The sequence below is a fragment of the Chlorocebus sabaeus genome, chromosome 14, assembly GCF_047675955.1.
Source record: "Chlorocebus sabaeus isolate Y175 chromosome 14, mChlSab1.0.hap1, whole genome shotgun sequence".
NCBI lineage: Eukaryota > Metazoa > Chordata > Mammalia > Primates > Cercopithecidae > Chlorocebus > Chlorocebus sabaeus.
Genome location: NC_132917.1, coordinates 20,472,681 through 20,490,069, shown reverse-complemented (window position 1 = coordinate 20,490,069; position 17,389 = coordinate 20,472,681). Strand labels below are relative to the sequence as shown.

The following is a 17,389-nucleotide window of genomic DNA, read 5'->3' as shown; positions in this document are numbered from 1 at the left end:
CTTCTAACTACATAGTTATACATGTGCCATGGTGGTTTGCTCTACCTATTGACCTGTCCTCTAAGTTCCCTCCCCTCACCCCGTACCCCACAACGGCCCTAGTATGTGTTGTTCCCCTCTCTGTGACCGTGTGTTCTCAATGTTCAACTTCCACTTATGGGTGAGAACATGCATCACAAGGAAACTGTATTTTCATCTTGATCAAAGAATTATTTAAAATATGAAATACTATTTTTAGCCTTTGAATTTTTACATGTAAGTTGTTTAATTAAAGTTATTAAGATACAGCTTTGGAGTAATGATTGGGGGCAAGATGGAAGAGTTTAGTAGCTGAGCAAGTTCTGGTGTGAGATGTAGTTACAGTATGCAGACTCAGTCCTACCAAAGGCATGGGTAGTGCTAATCTCCAGTCTTGTCTGTTCTATGGTCAGAGATGACCTATAAATGCTGTTTGCATGAAAATAAATAGTTGAACTTACACATTTTTATTCAATATATAGCCATATATATGAATGACAGTTAAATTTAAACTGTTTTGCTTGGATTCAGATACATAGTTAAATGCACACGTTTATAGTAACATACATGTAATAAAGAATATCTTCTAGTTATTTATCTTGGGTAGAATGGGAAAAGGTACAGTACTTTTTATGATTCAAAGGGCCATTACCCTTCTATTGTGATCCAATAAACCCTGTTCTTTTCTCAAGCAAATGCTTGAGATACTTAACTTTGGCATTTAATAATTGCGTTTTTATCTATGTCTGTTTCCTCTTAGTAGATTATGATCTCCTGAAAGGCAAAGGTAGTATATTTTATTTATGTCTGTACTTTCAATAATACCAAGGGCCAATTAGTCACTGTTTTCTGTCAGAGTAGTCAATTCAGTTCATGTAAAATGAAGAAAATAATAATCATGAGATTTATCTGTGTTCTGAGGCTGTAAGGGAATTTAAAATTGAAAGCACTTTTAATGACTGCTTAATAACTTTAATGACTGGACCAGCAAATTTGAGCGATTAGACAAAAAGTTAATGTGAAGTACTGATTTTATTTAATTTCTCTACTAACTATTTCAGAACAAGTTGTGTATACCTTTTGAAATAAACTGTAGAGCCGATAGGTGAGCTGTGAAGTGATATCTAATAGAGATGGGTCTAAGAAATAGGCTTAGGTTCTAAGAGAAAATTATCAATATGATACTTAGGACCATTTATTAGTAACAATATGGTGGATTGTATTGTCATCCACCAACTCAGGCAGTTCTCAATTTAGAAACAGATTATGTTCCAAGTGTGCTTCGTTGATTATAACTTGGAGTACAGTTTCCTCATAGAAAGAATGGTATAAATGATTTCCATATTAGCATTCTTCTGGTTTCGATACAACTGAATGTAATTTTTTCTGCATTTTTTGGAGAGTAAGTTAATAATTACTAGCATTTTCTCAGAATATATTACTATTAAAATAATAGGAATGAAAATATGTAATCAAGTATATAGTCTTTTAACCTTTCATTTTCTGCTAGTAAAATAATATCTAGAATTTTATTTATTAGTAACATGAAAAAAGATAGGCTGGGAGTAGTGGCTTACACCTGTAATGCTTAGCACTTTGGGAGGCCAAGGTGGGTGGATCACCTAAGGTCAGAAGTTTGAGACCAGCCTGGCCAACATGGTGAAACCTCATCTCTACAAAAATTCACCGGGCCTGGTGGTGCGCGTCTGTAATCCGAGCTACTTGGGAGTCATGAGAATTGTTTGAACCCGGGAGGCAGAGGTTGCAATGAGCTGAGATTGTGCCACTGCATTCCAGCCTGGGCAACAGAGTGAGACTCCATCTCAAAAATAAATAAATAAAATAAAAATAAATTTTAAAAGATAGCACGTTTAAATTTTCAATCATTGTTCATTTTTAGAAAGTACTTTCCCCATTAATCTTACCACTTCGGTAAACACTAACTCGTAGTGTGTTCTTCTTGAAAATCTACTGAGTAGTTCCCAGAGGTAAAGCCAGATCTACCTCTGAAATATTCTGATTAATAATGTCCTTTAAAGTTTATCTGAAATACAATGTTTTAGGACCTTATTTATGATGTCAATGAAATTTTAGAATATTTAATTCATTTTCTTTCTCTTTACTCTAACCATGTAAATGTTCTTGGTATTATTTGAAGGAGGACTTAAATAACAGGAATTGAAATGATGGCAGTCATAGCTTTTATTTATCTGTTTATGCCAGGCACTTAAACAACAGCCATTGGAAGCTAGCATTATTATCTCTATTTTGTGTATGAGGAAACTGAAGCCTAGGTTAAAGGATTTGCTCAAGTCACACAGTTAGGGAGATGCTGAGCTGATATTTAAACCCAGATTTATCTCATCTCCGGAGCCTGTTTATCTTTGTACTGCACCTACTGTCCCAACAAAAGGAAAACTTGGATATTTCCAAATGCTGCATATTTTGAAAAAGAACTTGGGATGCAAATATTAATATTATTGTGGTGTTTTCATATGAAAGAATGATATGATCACTTTTGGGTAGAGTGATTAGAGAAGCAGGGTATGAACTATTCAAACCTAAATATAATATTTCATGCATAAAAAGGTGGATTTGGAGCCATTAGAAGTCCTACCAAAGTCAGGTTCCAGATTCTCTGTCTTCCCAGTTCTGTTTCATGCTTAACTTTCTTGTTAAGTAGAGAATGAATTGTAAGCTGACCTGGGGAAAAGAGTGAGAGCATAACATGTTTTACCTGGGAGATTAATAGTACTATGGAAATAGGGAAGTAAGCCTCATTGAGTCAAGAAAAAGCTTTTCAATAACTGTATGCTGGACTTTGGGGAGCAGTGCTAAGCAAGACCTGAATTGTAAACTAAGAGTGAATTAGGAGTAGTATAGGGAGATAAATAAACAGGGATGTTCTGGAAACTGAAAAGACAGCCACTTTACTCCTCACATAATGAATCATAAAAAGGTCTCTCAGAGGAGATAATGCTTGTTTCAGGTTTGTAGGATAAACAGGACTTAGACTAAAAGGGGAGATAAGCACTAAAAACAAACAAACAAAAACCTGTACAAACAAAACAGAAGAGTAGTTTTTCTGAGTTTGGGGTGCCTTTTGAATGAACCATACCGATTATAATTCCCCGCAATGCCTTGCAAGTCATAAGAGCAAGAAATTCAGTGTTCAGTCATTCAAATTTTAGGAAGCAGTTGACTGTCTTATGATATTTTGAAATATTACACCCTGTCATTGGGTTACATATATGTTCATAGGGAAAACCTATTCTACTCATAGAATATTAGAGCGGCCAGCATCCTCAGAGATCATCTAGTCAGTTCCAATTTTCATTCAACAATAACATTTGCTGTGTACTAGTCACAGGACACAGATGAAAAGATGGACCTTGCCTTCAAGGAACTCACAGCCTAAGAGAGGAAATAAACATACAAACAGACAATATGCAAGTTTGATAAAGTGCTATAATAAAAGAGGTACTGATTAAGCACAGAAGAGAGCTCATTAATTTTTCTTGAGGATTAGCTAGGTAAAGTTTTAATTAGGTCTTGAAGAACCTAGAAAAGTAGTTCATTTGTGACAGAGAGGGAGTATATTTCAGGTCAGGACTGTGCTGGTTATTTAAAAGGGACAGTTTTCCATTTGACCCAGCCATCCCATTACTGGGGATATACCCAAAGGATTATAAGTCATGCTGCTATAAAGACACATGCACACGTATGTTTATTGCGGCACTATTCACAGTAGCAAAGACTTGGAATCAACCCAAATGTCCATCAGTGACAGACTGGATTAAGAAAATGTGGCACATATACACCGTGGAATACTATGCAGCCATAAAAAAGGATGAGTTCGTGTCCTTTGTAGGGACATGGATGCAGCTGGAAACCATCATTCTCAGCAAACTATTGCCAGAACAGAACACCAAATACCGCATGTTCTCACTCATAGGTGGGAATTGAACAATGAGATCACTTGGACACAGGAAGGGGATCATCACACACTGGGTCCTATTGTGGGGAGGGGGGACGGGGTAGGGATAGCATTAGGAGATATACCTAATGTAAATGATGAGTTAATGGGTGCAGCACACCAACATGGCACATGTGTACATATGTAACAAACCTGCACGTTGTGCACATGTACCCTAGAACTTAAAGCATAAAAGAAAAAAAAAGGGGGACAGTTTTTAACATTTCTACTTAAGTTTTTCCATCTGGATTCCTTAAATAAATAAAGATTATCTAAAATAATTAAGTCATATCATGGACTTTCTTAGTTGTCTGTTAGTAATATAAATTAGCCTAAGCAGCTGGTACTCAATGTGTGGTGCTGGGACCTAGTGCATCAACATCCTCTGGAAACTTGGAAATGCAGCTTCTCAGGCCCCAGCCTAGACCTGCTGAAACAGAAACCCTGGGGTGTGGAGCCCAGCCATATGTTTTAACAAGACTTCAAGGGGATTCTGATGTATGCTCAAGTTTGAGAACCACTGGCCTAAGCTAACAGTAATACACGGAATTATTGAAAGTTCATGGGCTCTGAGGATTTGGAGACCTGAATTTGAATCTCACCTCTCCCACTTAATAAGTCTGTGACTGTTAATCTGTCACCTAATATCTATGAGCACTGGGATTTTCACCTATCAGGTGAAGGTTATAATGTTTCTTTCCCAAAATTGTTGTGAAAATTGGTTAATATAATGAATGCCTAATATTATCACTGGCACACTGTAGGCTTTGATAAATGGTAACTGCTTTTTATCATGATTGTTATCTTTTTCTTGATCATTTTTCAGTGATTACTTTTACTTACTGAATGAAAACATGCTCATAATTTGCTTTTAGATTCAAATACTCAAGAAATTAAGGACATCTATGGACTTAATGGACAAATAGAGCACAAACTAGCTTTCCTGAGAACTCATGTGCCAAAGGACATGAAACTTGTGCTCATTGGCCATTCGATAGGCAGCTATTTCACTCTTCAGATGCTGAAGCGAGTCCCTGAGCTCCTGGTAAGTACATCTCCAGAGGTGACTGTGGGTGCTGGACTGTGGGCCTGCACAAATCCTCCTCACGTTTCCTATGTTCTTTTGTCTCTTGTTCGGTTGATAAATAGAACAGAGAGAGGGATATGTGCTTGCTGCCTTTATCCTTATCTCCATATTATGATGGACTTATGTGAATGTGTGTTCATAATGTTTCAAAGAATAATGCTGAGGGAGATAGGAAGTTTCTGAAAGAATGCCTTTGAATCTAGGGTTATCTGGAGTTCTTATGTTACACATTATTTGCTGTTTTTTATAAAGAAATATTTAAGAGTAGTCACTAGGTAAGACCTAGACAAGAATCTGTCTTTTGTGGGAAGGTATTTTGTAAATATTCTTGCCTTTTTCAGAAGGAAGAAATGTGTCATCATCATCACTGATAGGCAGACGCTGTCTTTATGGAGCACTACATCTTTATTAAGTCATAAGTCCAGATCCTTACCTGTTCTGTATCTTGGTGGCCTTTTTGAGACACATACTCACAAATACTCGCAAATATTTATTGGGTACCACTATGTGCCAGATATTAAGTGAGGTGCTAGAGACATAAAGACCTATTTAAAGTGCCCAGGAAAGCAAGTGAACTATAACAGATATAAAACCAAACAAAACATTGTACTTCCACTGACATATACCATTGAAATAACTCACTGAATGGATGCAATTCACAAGATAATTCATTTCTTCTTTATTCAACAAACATATATTAAGCCCTTTCCATGTGTCAGATCCTGTGCTATGTTTTGAGGACATCCCAGTGAGTAAGACAGTCTTTGAAGTAGGAGAGCCTGGAGTCTGCTTGAGGAGACAGTCTAACCAATAGATGTGATACCTGCTGTCTTGTTTAAGTTCAGGGGGTGTGGGAGCATGGAGTGCTGATAAACCTAGTAATCTGAAGCCAAGATAGGACATGATCGCTTCATGGCCACTTTGTGCTAGGATTTTGACTGTTTCTCACTCCATGGGATAAAATATCTTCAGTGGGGTCTCAGAGCTCACTAAGCACTCGCTCCTTTTCTCACCAGCTTCACCTGCTTACTTCTTACTCATAATTGCCCTTGGGAAATGTACAACTATAGCCTCCCTTGCTATGGTTTTTAATAATAAATGGAGGTTTTAAATTATTATTGGGTATAAGAAAATGTGTTTTTCATTTCTAAGTGTGAATTCAATAAATTCAAGATTGTACTCTGTTCTCTGTATTACTGTCTACTGTGTTGGTTTCTTTTTCCCCTAAATAAGGTGTCTTAATCAGAATGCAGACTTTATTCTTGCTTTTAGCATTTTGCACAGCTTCTAACGTCTTTTGTGCCTTTGAAGTCTCCTCTCATACTGTCTCATGTGGTTGCCATCTTTATGGTGTCCAGCCCTGCCTCTTAGTGGTTCTGCTTGTTCAGTTGCTGTGAGTTCTGGCTCTAGAACCAGGACACCTAGGTTCCAATATTTATTGTCATTTTTTTTTTTAGTCTGTCTGATCTTAGACAAGTTATTAAGTCTCTGCTTCAGTTTTGAGTCTCAACCTCAGTTTCCTCATTTATAAAATGGGTATAATAATATGTTCTTCAAAGGATTTTTGTGAGGAATTATATAAAGCATCAAGAATGATATCTGGAACTTTAAAGTTCCAAATAAGTATTAGCTATTATTATTATTAGGGAAATAACTCTAGTCATTGTCTCAGTCATTAGGTTAACTATTGTATTAGGTGTCTACTGCTGTGTATCAAATTGCCCCAAAACTTAGCAGTGTAAAACAATATACATTTCTTCACTCATAGTTTCTGGTCAGAAGTCTGGCCACAGCTTAGCTGGGTTCTCTGCTTCAGGGTCTCTGCCAAGATTTTAACCAACATGTCTTCCAGGGCTGCAGTCTTATCTGAAGGCTTTAGTTGAGATGGATCTGCATCCAGGCTCACTCATATAGTTTTTGACAGGATCCCTTTCCTTGAGTGTTGTTAGACAGAGGGCCTTCATTCAGTGGTGGCAGTTGGGTAGAGGCCACCTTCTCTAACATGTCGGCCTGTCTAGCTTACTTCATTAGAGCATGCCTGGAAGAAGAGCCAGGGAGACAGGCTGCTAGCAGATGAAAGTCACAGGCTGTAACCCAGTTACAAAGTGACATCCCATCACGTTTCCTGTATTCTTGTTAGAATCAAGTTACTACATCTAGCCCACACTCAAGGGGAGATAATTACACAAGGGCATGAATACTAGGAGGTGAAGGTCATTGGGAGCTGTGTCAGAGCTGCATACCCCACCACTCTAAAATTAGGATTTCACTTGTGTGTTGTGCAGTCAAGCACATGGACATAGGATGTACATAAATTAAATTACTGCATTTATTTACTAGTATAGGCAGTGACTTGGACCTGTCAAATAAAATGTAGCAAACTGACATGAAATATAATTATTTGTTGTTAGTTGTTCCGGGTGTCTTAAACACTTTAAAAACATTAAAAGGGATACTTGCATATTTGAAATAATAGCATTACTGTTCTGTAAACATAGGCAAGAAAATATTCATTTCAGAGCTCATCACAGGCTATTATTAACTTAATCACATATCTGTTATGGTTTTTGTGTTTTCTCCGGATCTATTCTGCATGTGATGTGTCGTTTCTCTTTTGTGTATTTGAGAACGATTGTTCATCACGTTGTCTTGAACCCTTCTCTCTTTTTGGGCTCGTATTCACAATGTCTGTTGGGAAAGAAGTAGAATGCATCTCAAATTTAGTGCGCTTTCTTATAGCTTGTTCAGCGTCGTAACTTTCTAATTATTGTCCTGCCTTCAGGTGTCCTTGCTTTTGCAGGAATAGTGGTGAAAAGGGGAAACAAAGATGAAACGTGAGCTTAACCTACTTTATTTGTGGAGACATAACTCAAACTGATTATAGAGTTTTCAGAAAGACATGTGAAGCAGTGTTTTATCTTCTTAAAAAGGGCGTAGGCTAGAAAATAATGTGTGCAATAAATTGTCCAAAAGGTCACCTCTTTTGTGGGGTGGGAGGGGCAGTGAACATCTGTATGATTTTTAAATTATTATTCAGAAGCTTTATCTGGTTTCAATTAACTACATTGTTGAAATTCCCTACCCCATCCCCAGCCCCCATTAAACACCTGGGTCAGTGAATATTGGTGGTGTGATCCCTGCCAAAGTGTTGAAATTTCAGTGTCTCTGGGCTACTCTAAGACACTGCAGTGCTGCATGCCTGAAGTTAGCATGACATGCTCCATTTGAGATGCATTTGACAAATATGTTTGTGTAAGCCAGAATGTTACAATCCTTAATCATTTTGCCAAAAATAAGTTAGCTATTATGTTTTATAACATATGAAGTGTGATAATAAGAAACTTGTGTTTCCATCTCTTCTGTTATTTTTTACTGGAATATTTGACTCTCGTAAGATTTTGAGGACATATGTGTAGTTTAGTAGCTAGCTGGCTTATTTAGTTTTATTTTGGTTCAGCTCTTTGCAATATTTTCGTAACTAATTATAGGCAACTTGGTCTTAAATCATTTTAAGAGACTTATTGTATATGTCAGATACATTGTCTGACCTGTATTTTAATATACTAAAAAAAAGTTGCCGCTTTAAAAAAATCTGGTGTTTAAAATTATTTGTTTAAACAAATTCCACGCATAGAATTAGAGATATTCTTCATATATTTTTAAAGTAATGCTCAGTATAGGGAATTTAAAGAGAAATTTGAGCAAATAGGTAATTGGAAGACTGTTAAATCGTAGCTATCATGACTTAAAATAATAAACAATAATTGTTTTTAGGTTCATAGGATCTTAGAACTGAGATAGGCTTTAGAGACAATCTGGCCCCATCTTTCATTTTATCAATGGGAAGTGAGAGAAAGGTCCCTTGCCAGGATTCAGCCTTGGCTCTGCCTGAATCTGGGGTGGAGCATACTGATATTAGCTGTGAGTATAAAAAGAATCCAAGAAGGTATTGATGGCTCCTCCAACCTATGGATGATAGCAGAGACTATAGCTATTACAGTGTGCCCTGCACTGTACACAACTGCTAGGTTTGTGTGACTCATTGTGTTGGTGCTCCAGGAGTAGGAAACCCCATACATGCTCTAGCAATTTCAGGATTGTGTGTTGCCGTAGGGGGAGAATAATCAGAAGCAAAAAAGTAGTAATTTTATCTCCACTATCTAGAATCTTCTTTCTCTTATCAACCGTCTATATGTTAAAAATGTGTCACCTGATTTTGCCAGTAAATCTTTTTCATAAAGTTCAAGTTTGGGAGTTGAGTTGAAAGCCCTTGATTCTTCACTGAGTCTTGGGGTGAACATCAATTAATATAACTTTAATTTTCCTCTAAGAATTTATATAACCTTTAATGATAACATGTTCTCCTCTTCCAGGGATATCAGATCCTTCACAAACTTAATTTTTTATATTATTTGGCCTTCCTGTGCACAATAACATAGAGTTTCCTTTGTCTGTCTAGTTGGCAAAACTGTCTTCTCTCTGAATGAAATTTCCAGATTACTTGAACTCATTCTCTTAAGTACCAGACTATTTTATCCAACAGGATAAAAATTTGTCTAAAGTATATTACTTACTTATCTGCCTTCTTCAGCAATGCATATTGAGTATAGAGGAATTTTTTTCTTAGTGATTTAAGGGCAGTGGTAATAACACTATTATTTTGATAGTGTTATACTAGAATAAAATGTAATCAAAAAGAATGTGCCTGTGTCCTGAAATTTCTTAGGTGATAGTGCTTTTTCATTAAAAAAAAAATGTTTCATGTATGTCTATGTTAGTTTTTCTGTCTCCTCGCTCAGTGTTAAGTACCTCTTCTCTTCCCTACTTCTAATTTATTGCTACTAATTTGCTATAGGCAGAGAAAACCAATAACTACATTATCATTTTTTTTCAGTAGGAATGAACAGGTCCTAAATAGATAAAGGAGTAAAACTGACAGCATTAAATGTGTGGGCATTGTTATCACTCAGCTGTTTTTTCTCTTCTTTTGAGATCCTCAAAAAGAATGTTTTGGGGCATTTTAAATACTCAAACTTTTAGAGACTCAACATATAATTATAGCTGAGAAACTTGCAAAAGTTTACTAGGAGAATTAGAATAGCTTGTTAGATCATGTATGTTTTGATTCAGGAATATACCTCATCCATACTAAGGAAAAAATAGCTTCAGTATTCTCCAACAATGAGATTATTGAAACTGTGGTTTACTTACACTATTCTGCTGAGCTTTCATGTCTGCTGTCAAAGTAAGACATGCTTGTAAGACGCATTCATATAATGTCAGTCAGCTGTGTTTAACAGTTGAGATAATCGGGAGGGAGGGAGAAGAATAAGAAATAACTCATTTGTCATAGTAAATTTTGTCAGAATCCTGTCCCTAGATTCAAGTGACAAGACATGGAAGGCAAAATGAGGCAGTACTGTAAGGCTCTGAATGTTTTGTGGAGAGAGGTGTCTTCTACCTGGGAAGCTCAGAAAAAGCTTCCTGGACGAGCTTCAGGGCCACTGAAGGATGAGTTGTATCTGGAAGTAGAGGATTTGATATGGTGACTAGGGGGTACTGTGCATTCTAGGCAAGGGAGACAGCATGAAGAGAAATGGTTTTCATCACTGGGCACAGGGAGAGGGCAGTGGGTGGTGTGACTGGGTTGCAGCAGAGTGTGCCTGGAGGGATCAGTCAGACATGAGATTGATAGAGGTGGACAAAAAGCTGGGCTAGGGAGTGTGGACTCATTTTCTGGACGGCAGAAAGCCACTGAAGGATCTCTGATGATAGCAGTCATGCATCAGGTAAACAATCTCTCAGGGAAAAGGAAAATGAGATGGAGAGAGAAAAAGTGCAGTATAAAAAGTGAACATCCAGGTGACAGGAAAGTTTACTAGTCCAAGTAAGAAATAATAAAGAGAGTGTAAGAGATAAAATCGCTCAGGGAGATTGCTGAGAAAAGAGAGAGGTCATAGATGTATATTGGCGGAATGACTTCATTTGCCATAAAGGAGTGTTACAGGATTTTTGGGGTGTTGCTGTTCTGGCTAGAAACTTGTGGTTGGTGGCACCTTTGCCTGAGTTTTGCTCGGGCTCACTGGGCTCGTTCCACCCACTCTGCCTGACAGGCTATGCTCAGCTCATGCTGCCGGCCTGGATCCTATGCCTCCAAGGGAGAATAGAGTCAGGCGTGGAGTGATGAGGGGTGTGTGAGCGAGTGTGGGGTCTGGCCACTGCACAGTCAGTTATGCTGGCTGCTGCCATGGGGCAGGCAGCTTCAGGTGCCAGCATGGGTGCCAGCTCTCTGTGAGACCACAGCTGGACCAGGCACACTGTAAGCAGCTTCCCCGGTGGCACCAGGGAATGCAGTGGCACCCAGAAGCTTAGAGATGCCAGGAACCACAGGGCCCCAAAGAGGGAGTCACAGCTCTGGCTCAGGGAGCTCGCAGGTCTGGGCTCCCTGAAGTGCTGCAGATTTTCTCTCCTCTTCACTCGCAACATGGAGAGCAGGGGGCATGTTTCGGCTCTGTTTGTGTTACAGCAGCTCTTTTAGCCTCGCCACTCTTCAGGTCCCGAGTTCTTGTCCTGCAACAAGGAAGAATGAGGTGTGCAGACAAGCAGAGGGTGAGCAAGACAGAGAGGAGCTTTATTGAGCAATAAAACAGCTCAGAGAAGACCCACAGTGGACAGCTCTTCTATGTAGCCCAATGAGCGTTCAGCTCCTAGCAGAGAGGGTAGCTCCTCTCTGCAGCTGGTCGTCCTGACAAGTGTTTAGCTATCAGCAGAAAGGGTAGCTCCTCTCTGCAGCTGGTCATCCCATCCTGCAGCTCTGAGCAGAGAAGAGGCCCCATAGTAGGTGGCTCCTCTGTGCAGGTAGGTCATCCCTTTGTCTGAATCTCTTGGTAGAGATAGTAGCTCCATTCTGCAGCAGGTCGTCCCATTGTCTCTCTGTCCTCTGCTCTGGCTGAGCCCAGGGCTTTTACAGGCCTCAGAGAGGAGGAAGTGCCCACTGATTGGTCCATGGGCAGCCATGGGTAGGCCCAGAAAGGGCACCACAAGTCCCCTACTCTGGTCCATGGGACTGGCAGCCTGGCCTCTAGCCTTCAGACCCTCCCTGACCTGCAGGTGGGGCCTTACCAGAGACCCTCCCCCTTCTGCCCAGTGGCCCATCTGCCTCCTGCCAGCATCTATGGCACCCAAGTTTCTTGTGCCAAGGGGCACCTGCAGGCCAGTGCTGAGCCACCCTCAACACCCCTCCTCAATTTCCCCTCATGCTTGTCAGCACCCAAAATCCAGAGGGGGCTGAGGTGGCAGGGAGCTGGCATGTCAGTGCTGCCTCAAGTGTGCGCACACCCAGCTGGGCTGTGACAGTGCCCAGGCTTGGCCCCAACCCTACTCCAAGATCAGAGCGGGCGCCAGGAGCAGGGAGAGGCCAGGGCATGGGAGCAGGCCTCTCCAAGCCTTCAAGGGCCAGGAAGGGGGCCTTCCCAGGCCCCCAAGGGCACAGAGAGGCATGGATCCACAGCTCTTACTTGGGCTGCTGCCTGCTTCTGGCTCTCGTGACTCCGTGAAGCATGAAGCCCAGCTGCACCCCCACACAGCTTGGGGCAGGGGCTCTAGGTACTTGCTGGGCCTAGGCCGGTGTCAGGGTAGGGGCAACATCTCCATGAGGTCCCCCAGTGACCCTGGTATTCAGGGGCAGTCAGGAGCTCCCCCTTGCCCAGATTGTGGCCCTGCCCAGTGCGCACCTCCAGGAGTGAATTGCAGGCCCTGGCCTGGCTACCAGGAGTGTCAGGCCTGATGGTCACCCTGATGCAGGGCAGACCCCGGTGACAGAACCCTGGGCGGCCCTGTGCAGAGCCCCCTCGTGAGGCGCAGGAACCCTGCGCTGCTGGCCAGTCCCCAAAGCAGGCGTCACAGTCAGCTGCCTCAGGGACATGGAGCACAGGGGACCCACCACTGCCATTGCTGCTCCTGTAGCCACTCCTGCTGCCACCGCCCATGCCTCCCCACTGTGGACAGCCCGCTGCTGCCATCAGGAGGAGGAAGAGGTGGAAGTCACAGAAAGAGGCAGAAGATATAATAATTTTCCAAACTATTGGCTGCAATCCATTAATGGATCCCAAAATCACTTCAGTGGGTTGCAACCAGTGGATCAGTCAAGAGAGAGTAGACTGTGCTACAATAACACAATGTCAGTGGCTTTTAACAACAAAGGTTTGTTTCTTGTTCATGATACAAATCCTTTGAGAGTAGGCTGCCCCTATGAAGATCTGTCTATGCAAGCTTTCTCCAGAATCCAGATTGATAGAGTAGCCTCTATCTGGAATATTCAAGTCCCATGGCAGAGGATATAAAGTGAATAGTGAACCATACCTACATTTTAAAACCTCTGCCTGGAAGTGAATATTTTCACTCCTCAGATTTTATTGGACAGAGCAAATCATATGACCAAGTCAGCCATCAATAAGGCTGTGAAGTACAGTCCTCCCCAGAGAATGGAAACATATGTTTGTGACCGATAAAACAGTGTTTTTGTGCCACATTTTCTTAATCCAATCTGTCACTGATGGACATTTGGGTTGATTCCAAGTCTTTGCTATTGTGAATAGTGCTGCAATAAACATACGTGTGCATGTGTCTTTATAGCAGCATAATTTATAATCCTTTGGGTATATACCTAGTAATGGGATGGCTGGGTCATATGGTACATCTAATTCTAGATCCTTGAGGAATCGCCATACTGTTTTCCATAATGGTTGAACTAGTTTACAATGCCACCAACAGTGTAAAAGTGTTCCTATTTCTCCACATCCTCTCCAGCACCTGTTGTTTCCTGACTTTTGAATGATCGCCATTCTAACTGGTGTGAGATGGTATCTCATTGTGGTTTTGATTTGCATTTCTCTGATGGCCAGTGATGATGAGCATTTTTTCATGTGTCTGTTGGCTGTATGAATGTCTTCTTTTGAGAAATGTCTGTTCATATCCTTTGCCCACTTTTGGATGGGGTTGTTTGTTTTTTTCTTGTAAATTTGTTTGAGTTCTTTGTAGGTTCTGGATATTAGCCCTTTGTCAGATGAGTAGATTGCAAAAATTTTCTCCCATTCTGTAGGTTGCCTGTTCACTCTGATGGTAGTTTCTTTTGCTGTGCAGAAGCTCTTTAGTTTAATGAGATCCCATTTGTCAATTTTGGCTTTTGCTGCTGTTGCTTTTGGTGTTTTAGACATGAAGTCTTTGCCCATGCCTATGTCCTGAATGGTACTACCTAGGTTTTCCTCTAGGATTTTTATGGTATTAGGTCTAACATTTAAGTCTCTAATCCATCTTGAATTAATTTTCGTATAAGGAGTAAGGAAAGGATCCAGTACCATGGAATACTATGCAGCCATAAAAAAGGATGAGTTTGTGTCCTTTGTAGGGACATGGATGCAGCTGGAAACCATCATTCTCAGCAAACTATCACAAGAACAGAAAACCAAACACCGCATGTTCTCACTCATAGGCGGGAACTGAACAATGAGATCACTTGGACTCGGGAAGGGGAACATCACACACCGGGGCCTATCATGGGGAGGGGGGAGGGGGGAGGGATTGCATTGGGAGTTATACCTGATGTAAATGACGAGTTGATGGGTGCAGCACACCAACATGGCACAAGTATACATATGTAGCAAACCTGCACGTTGTGCACATGTACCCTACAACTTGAAGTTTAATAATAATAAATTAATTTAAAAAAAAAACAGTGTTTTTAAACAATGTATAATAAAATAGAGTAAAATAGAATAGAATAAAAATGTATTGCAGTAAAGGCATGTATTATGAAACTTTTGTTTCACTTTGTATGTGTGTTGATAACATAGATTACAATGTCAAATGTATATCTTACTGTGAGTTAAGGTAAAAAAAAAAAAAAAAAGTTTGAAAACCATTCATCTGGACTAGAGTACACCATAGTAGCTAAGAACACAGCAAGAATGTCAAGAAAGGGGTAGATACATGGAGGATTACGGATGGCCACAGATTTTTTTGTCATTCCTTTCAAGAAATGAAACCTGTTTCCCTTCCCCTTTAAATTTAGGCCGAGCATGTGACTTACTTTCACCAATAAGATATGGTGGAAGTAATGTACTTCTGGTACCTTCAAGTCCAGGCCTTAAGAGGACTGGGAGCTTCTGTTTCCTCCCTCTCAGAAGCCAGCTGCTGTGTAAGAAGGTCGACTGCCCTGAGACCACGAGGCTGAGAGAAAGCCCAAGCTAACTAGGAGGATCATGAGGCACCAGGCCTGAGTGAAACCTTCTAGGGCCTTCCAGCCCATCTCAGCCCAGCCCATCCACCGTTGAGTGCAGCCAAATGAGTGACCCCAGCCCACACCACATGGAGCAAAAGAACCATCCAACTGAGCCCTATTTGAATTCCTGACCCACAGAATTGTGAGATAGCAAAATCATTGTGATTTTAAACCATAAGTCTAGAGATGCTGTGTTATATAGCAGTAGATAATTTAAACAAGGTAACAGGGTTGAATGTAACAAATGTTGAAGGCTTCAGGCTTCTAGAGTAAAAGGTTCTTGATGTCCTTGAAGACAGACTTTTTAGTGAAATAATGGACAAGGTGGTTGCAGGAAGTTAAGTGAGAAATGGATAGTGATTCCACTGGCCAGTGAAGGAGAAGAACACACGATAATTTAAGGAAGAAGCCGGTCAAGGGAACTTCTTTTCCTGTAAGTGGGGGAGAATTTAACATATGCTGAAGGGAACAGCCCAATCACAGAAAGATGTCGAAAGTGAAAGACAAATAGGAACTTTTGTTGAAACAGGTTTCCTTCCATTTGTCTTTTAGTCTCCATACTTGAAAACTTGGAAAATGGAATTTTTCTTAATATTTGTGTCTTTGCAAAAGTGGTTTCCCCCTTCTCTGGGGTGTAGGGGGAACATATATTACATATTTAATTCTCCTTTTCTGTCTAGAAAAAGTCTAGCTCAATTTTTAAAATAGATGTTATTGTCATTACTAACAGTGATTATACCTAACATTCATTTGAAATTTATAAAACATGTTCACATGTAACAAGGTATTTTAACAGTCTGATTTTTCCCATCTTAAAGATGAGACTGAAGTGCCAAGGAGTCATGTATCCAACCCATATGTCAACTAGTAGAAAGTAGCAGAGCTGGGACTCTGTATTCTGTTTTCTAACTTTCCCATTATCTGTTTTCTAGGTGAGTTAATTAGAAAGGTGATGATTACAGATGGTTAGACTAAGTTGCTTTCACAGATGACCAAACTATTTGGCCTAAACTTAAGATTTCTATTTTTGCTTTTTTAATATTTGAGTTCTTCAAATACACAGTGAGTGAGTGAGTGAGTAGGAAGCAGGTGAATGCATTGGGAGGAGTTCGTAGAGAACTGAGAGAGATGACAGCATGTGTGAGTGCTCTGGAGCATAGGAGATAAAGAGACTGTTGAGGCCTGGGCCAAGGGCAGAAATTCAACCAAAAAGATAGTAAATCAGAGTCCTAGAATTGAGCTGGGAACAGAAGGAGTATGAAGGAAATTAGAGGATTCTGCAAACATAGTGCATAGTAGTTTGACAATTACCTCTGTGTGACCCATTAATAAATCCTGCTGTGTGACAAACACAGGCTTAGACAATCAGCACCTAATTACTCTGATTTGTGAAAGATTTTCCATTTCAGAAAACAGTAAGCCTCTTACTCTAAGTTTGTATTGTAGATGACAAAATACTATTTTTCAATCACTTATGCATTCATTTAAATATATATGTATCTGCATATCTGTGCGCACACACACATTATCTTTTCTGAATTACCCAGAATACTTTGCTAAAAACTAGACACATGGACAGTTTCAACTTTTCAACTTCAGCCATTTTTAGTTATCTGCGTATTTTTTTAAATCCTGAAATTGCTTTCAAAGTGGAAAAATTGTGTGGGCTTTTTTCATCTTTTCATAACTCAAAAACGACTTAATATGTTTTTCTCAAACTTTGCAAAAAAAAAAAAATCACCTTTGGGCTGAAACCAAGCATGGAAAATTTCACCACAAAGGGCTAATTTTTTGGAAAGCTGCAAGAAAGTGAAAACAGGGGTTTATAATAGAACATTCTTCATGCATGTTAATACTTAGTACTTTATCTAATGCATTTCATCTGAGAATTTCTGAACACTTTTCAGATTTAAATATTGAGCCATTTTAATATTTGTGTGCCCATGATATATTTTCAGATATCAAAATTTTCCCCCATCCTCTTAGATGTCCAATAGCTTCGGAATAAGTGAGATGTGTTTAAAATGAC

The 17,389-nt window shown here is 40.0% G+C and overlaps 1 protein-coding gene across 1 annotated transcript in view; it reads left to right on the top strand.

Annotated features, from left to right (window-relative positions):
* The window catches only part of LDAH (lipid droplet associated hydrolase), a 156,385-nt gene that overhangs the window by 39,531 nt on the left and 99,465 nt on the right, over positions 1-17,389 (top strand). The window contains exon 4 of the mRNA XM_007971353.3: positions 4,870-5,039. Coding sequence (XP_007969544.1) covers positions 4,870-5,039 — 170 coding nt within the window. The remainder of the gene's footprint in view (positions 1-4,869; positions 5,040-17,389) is intronic.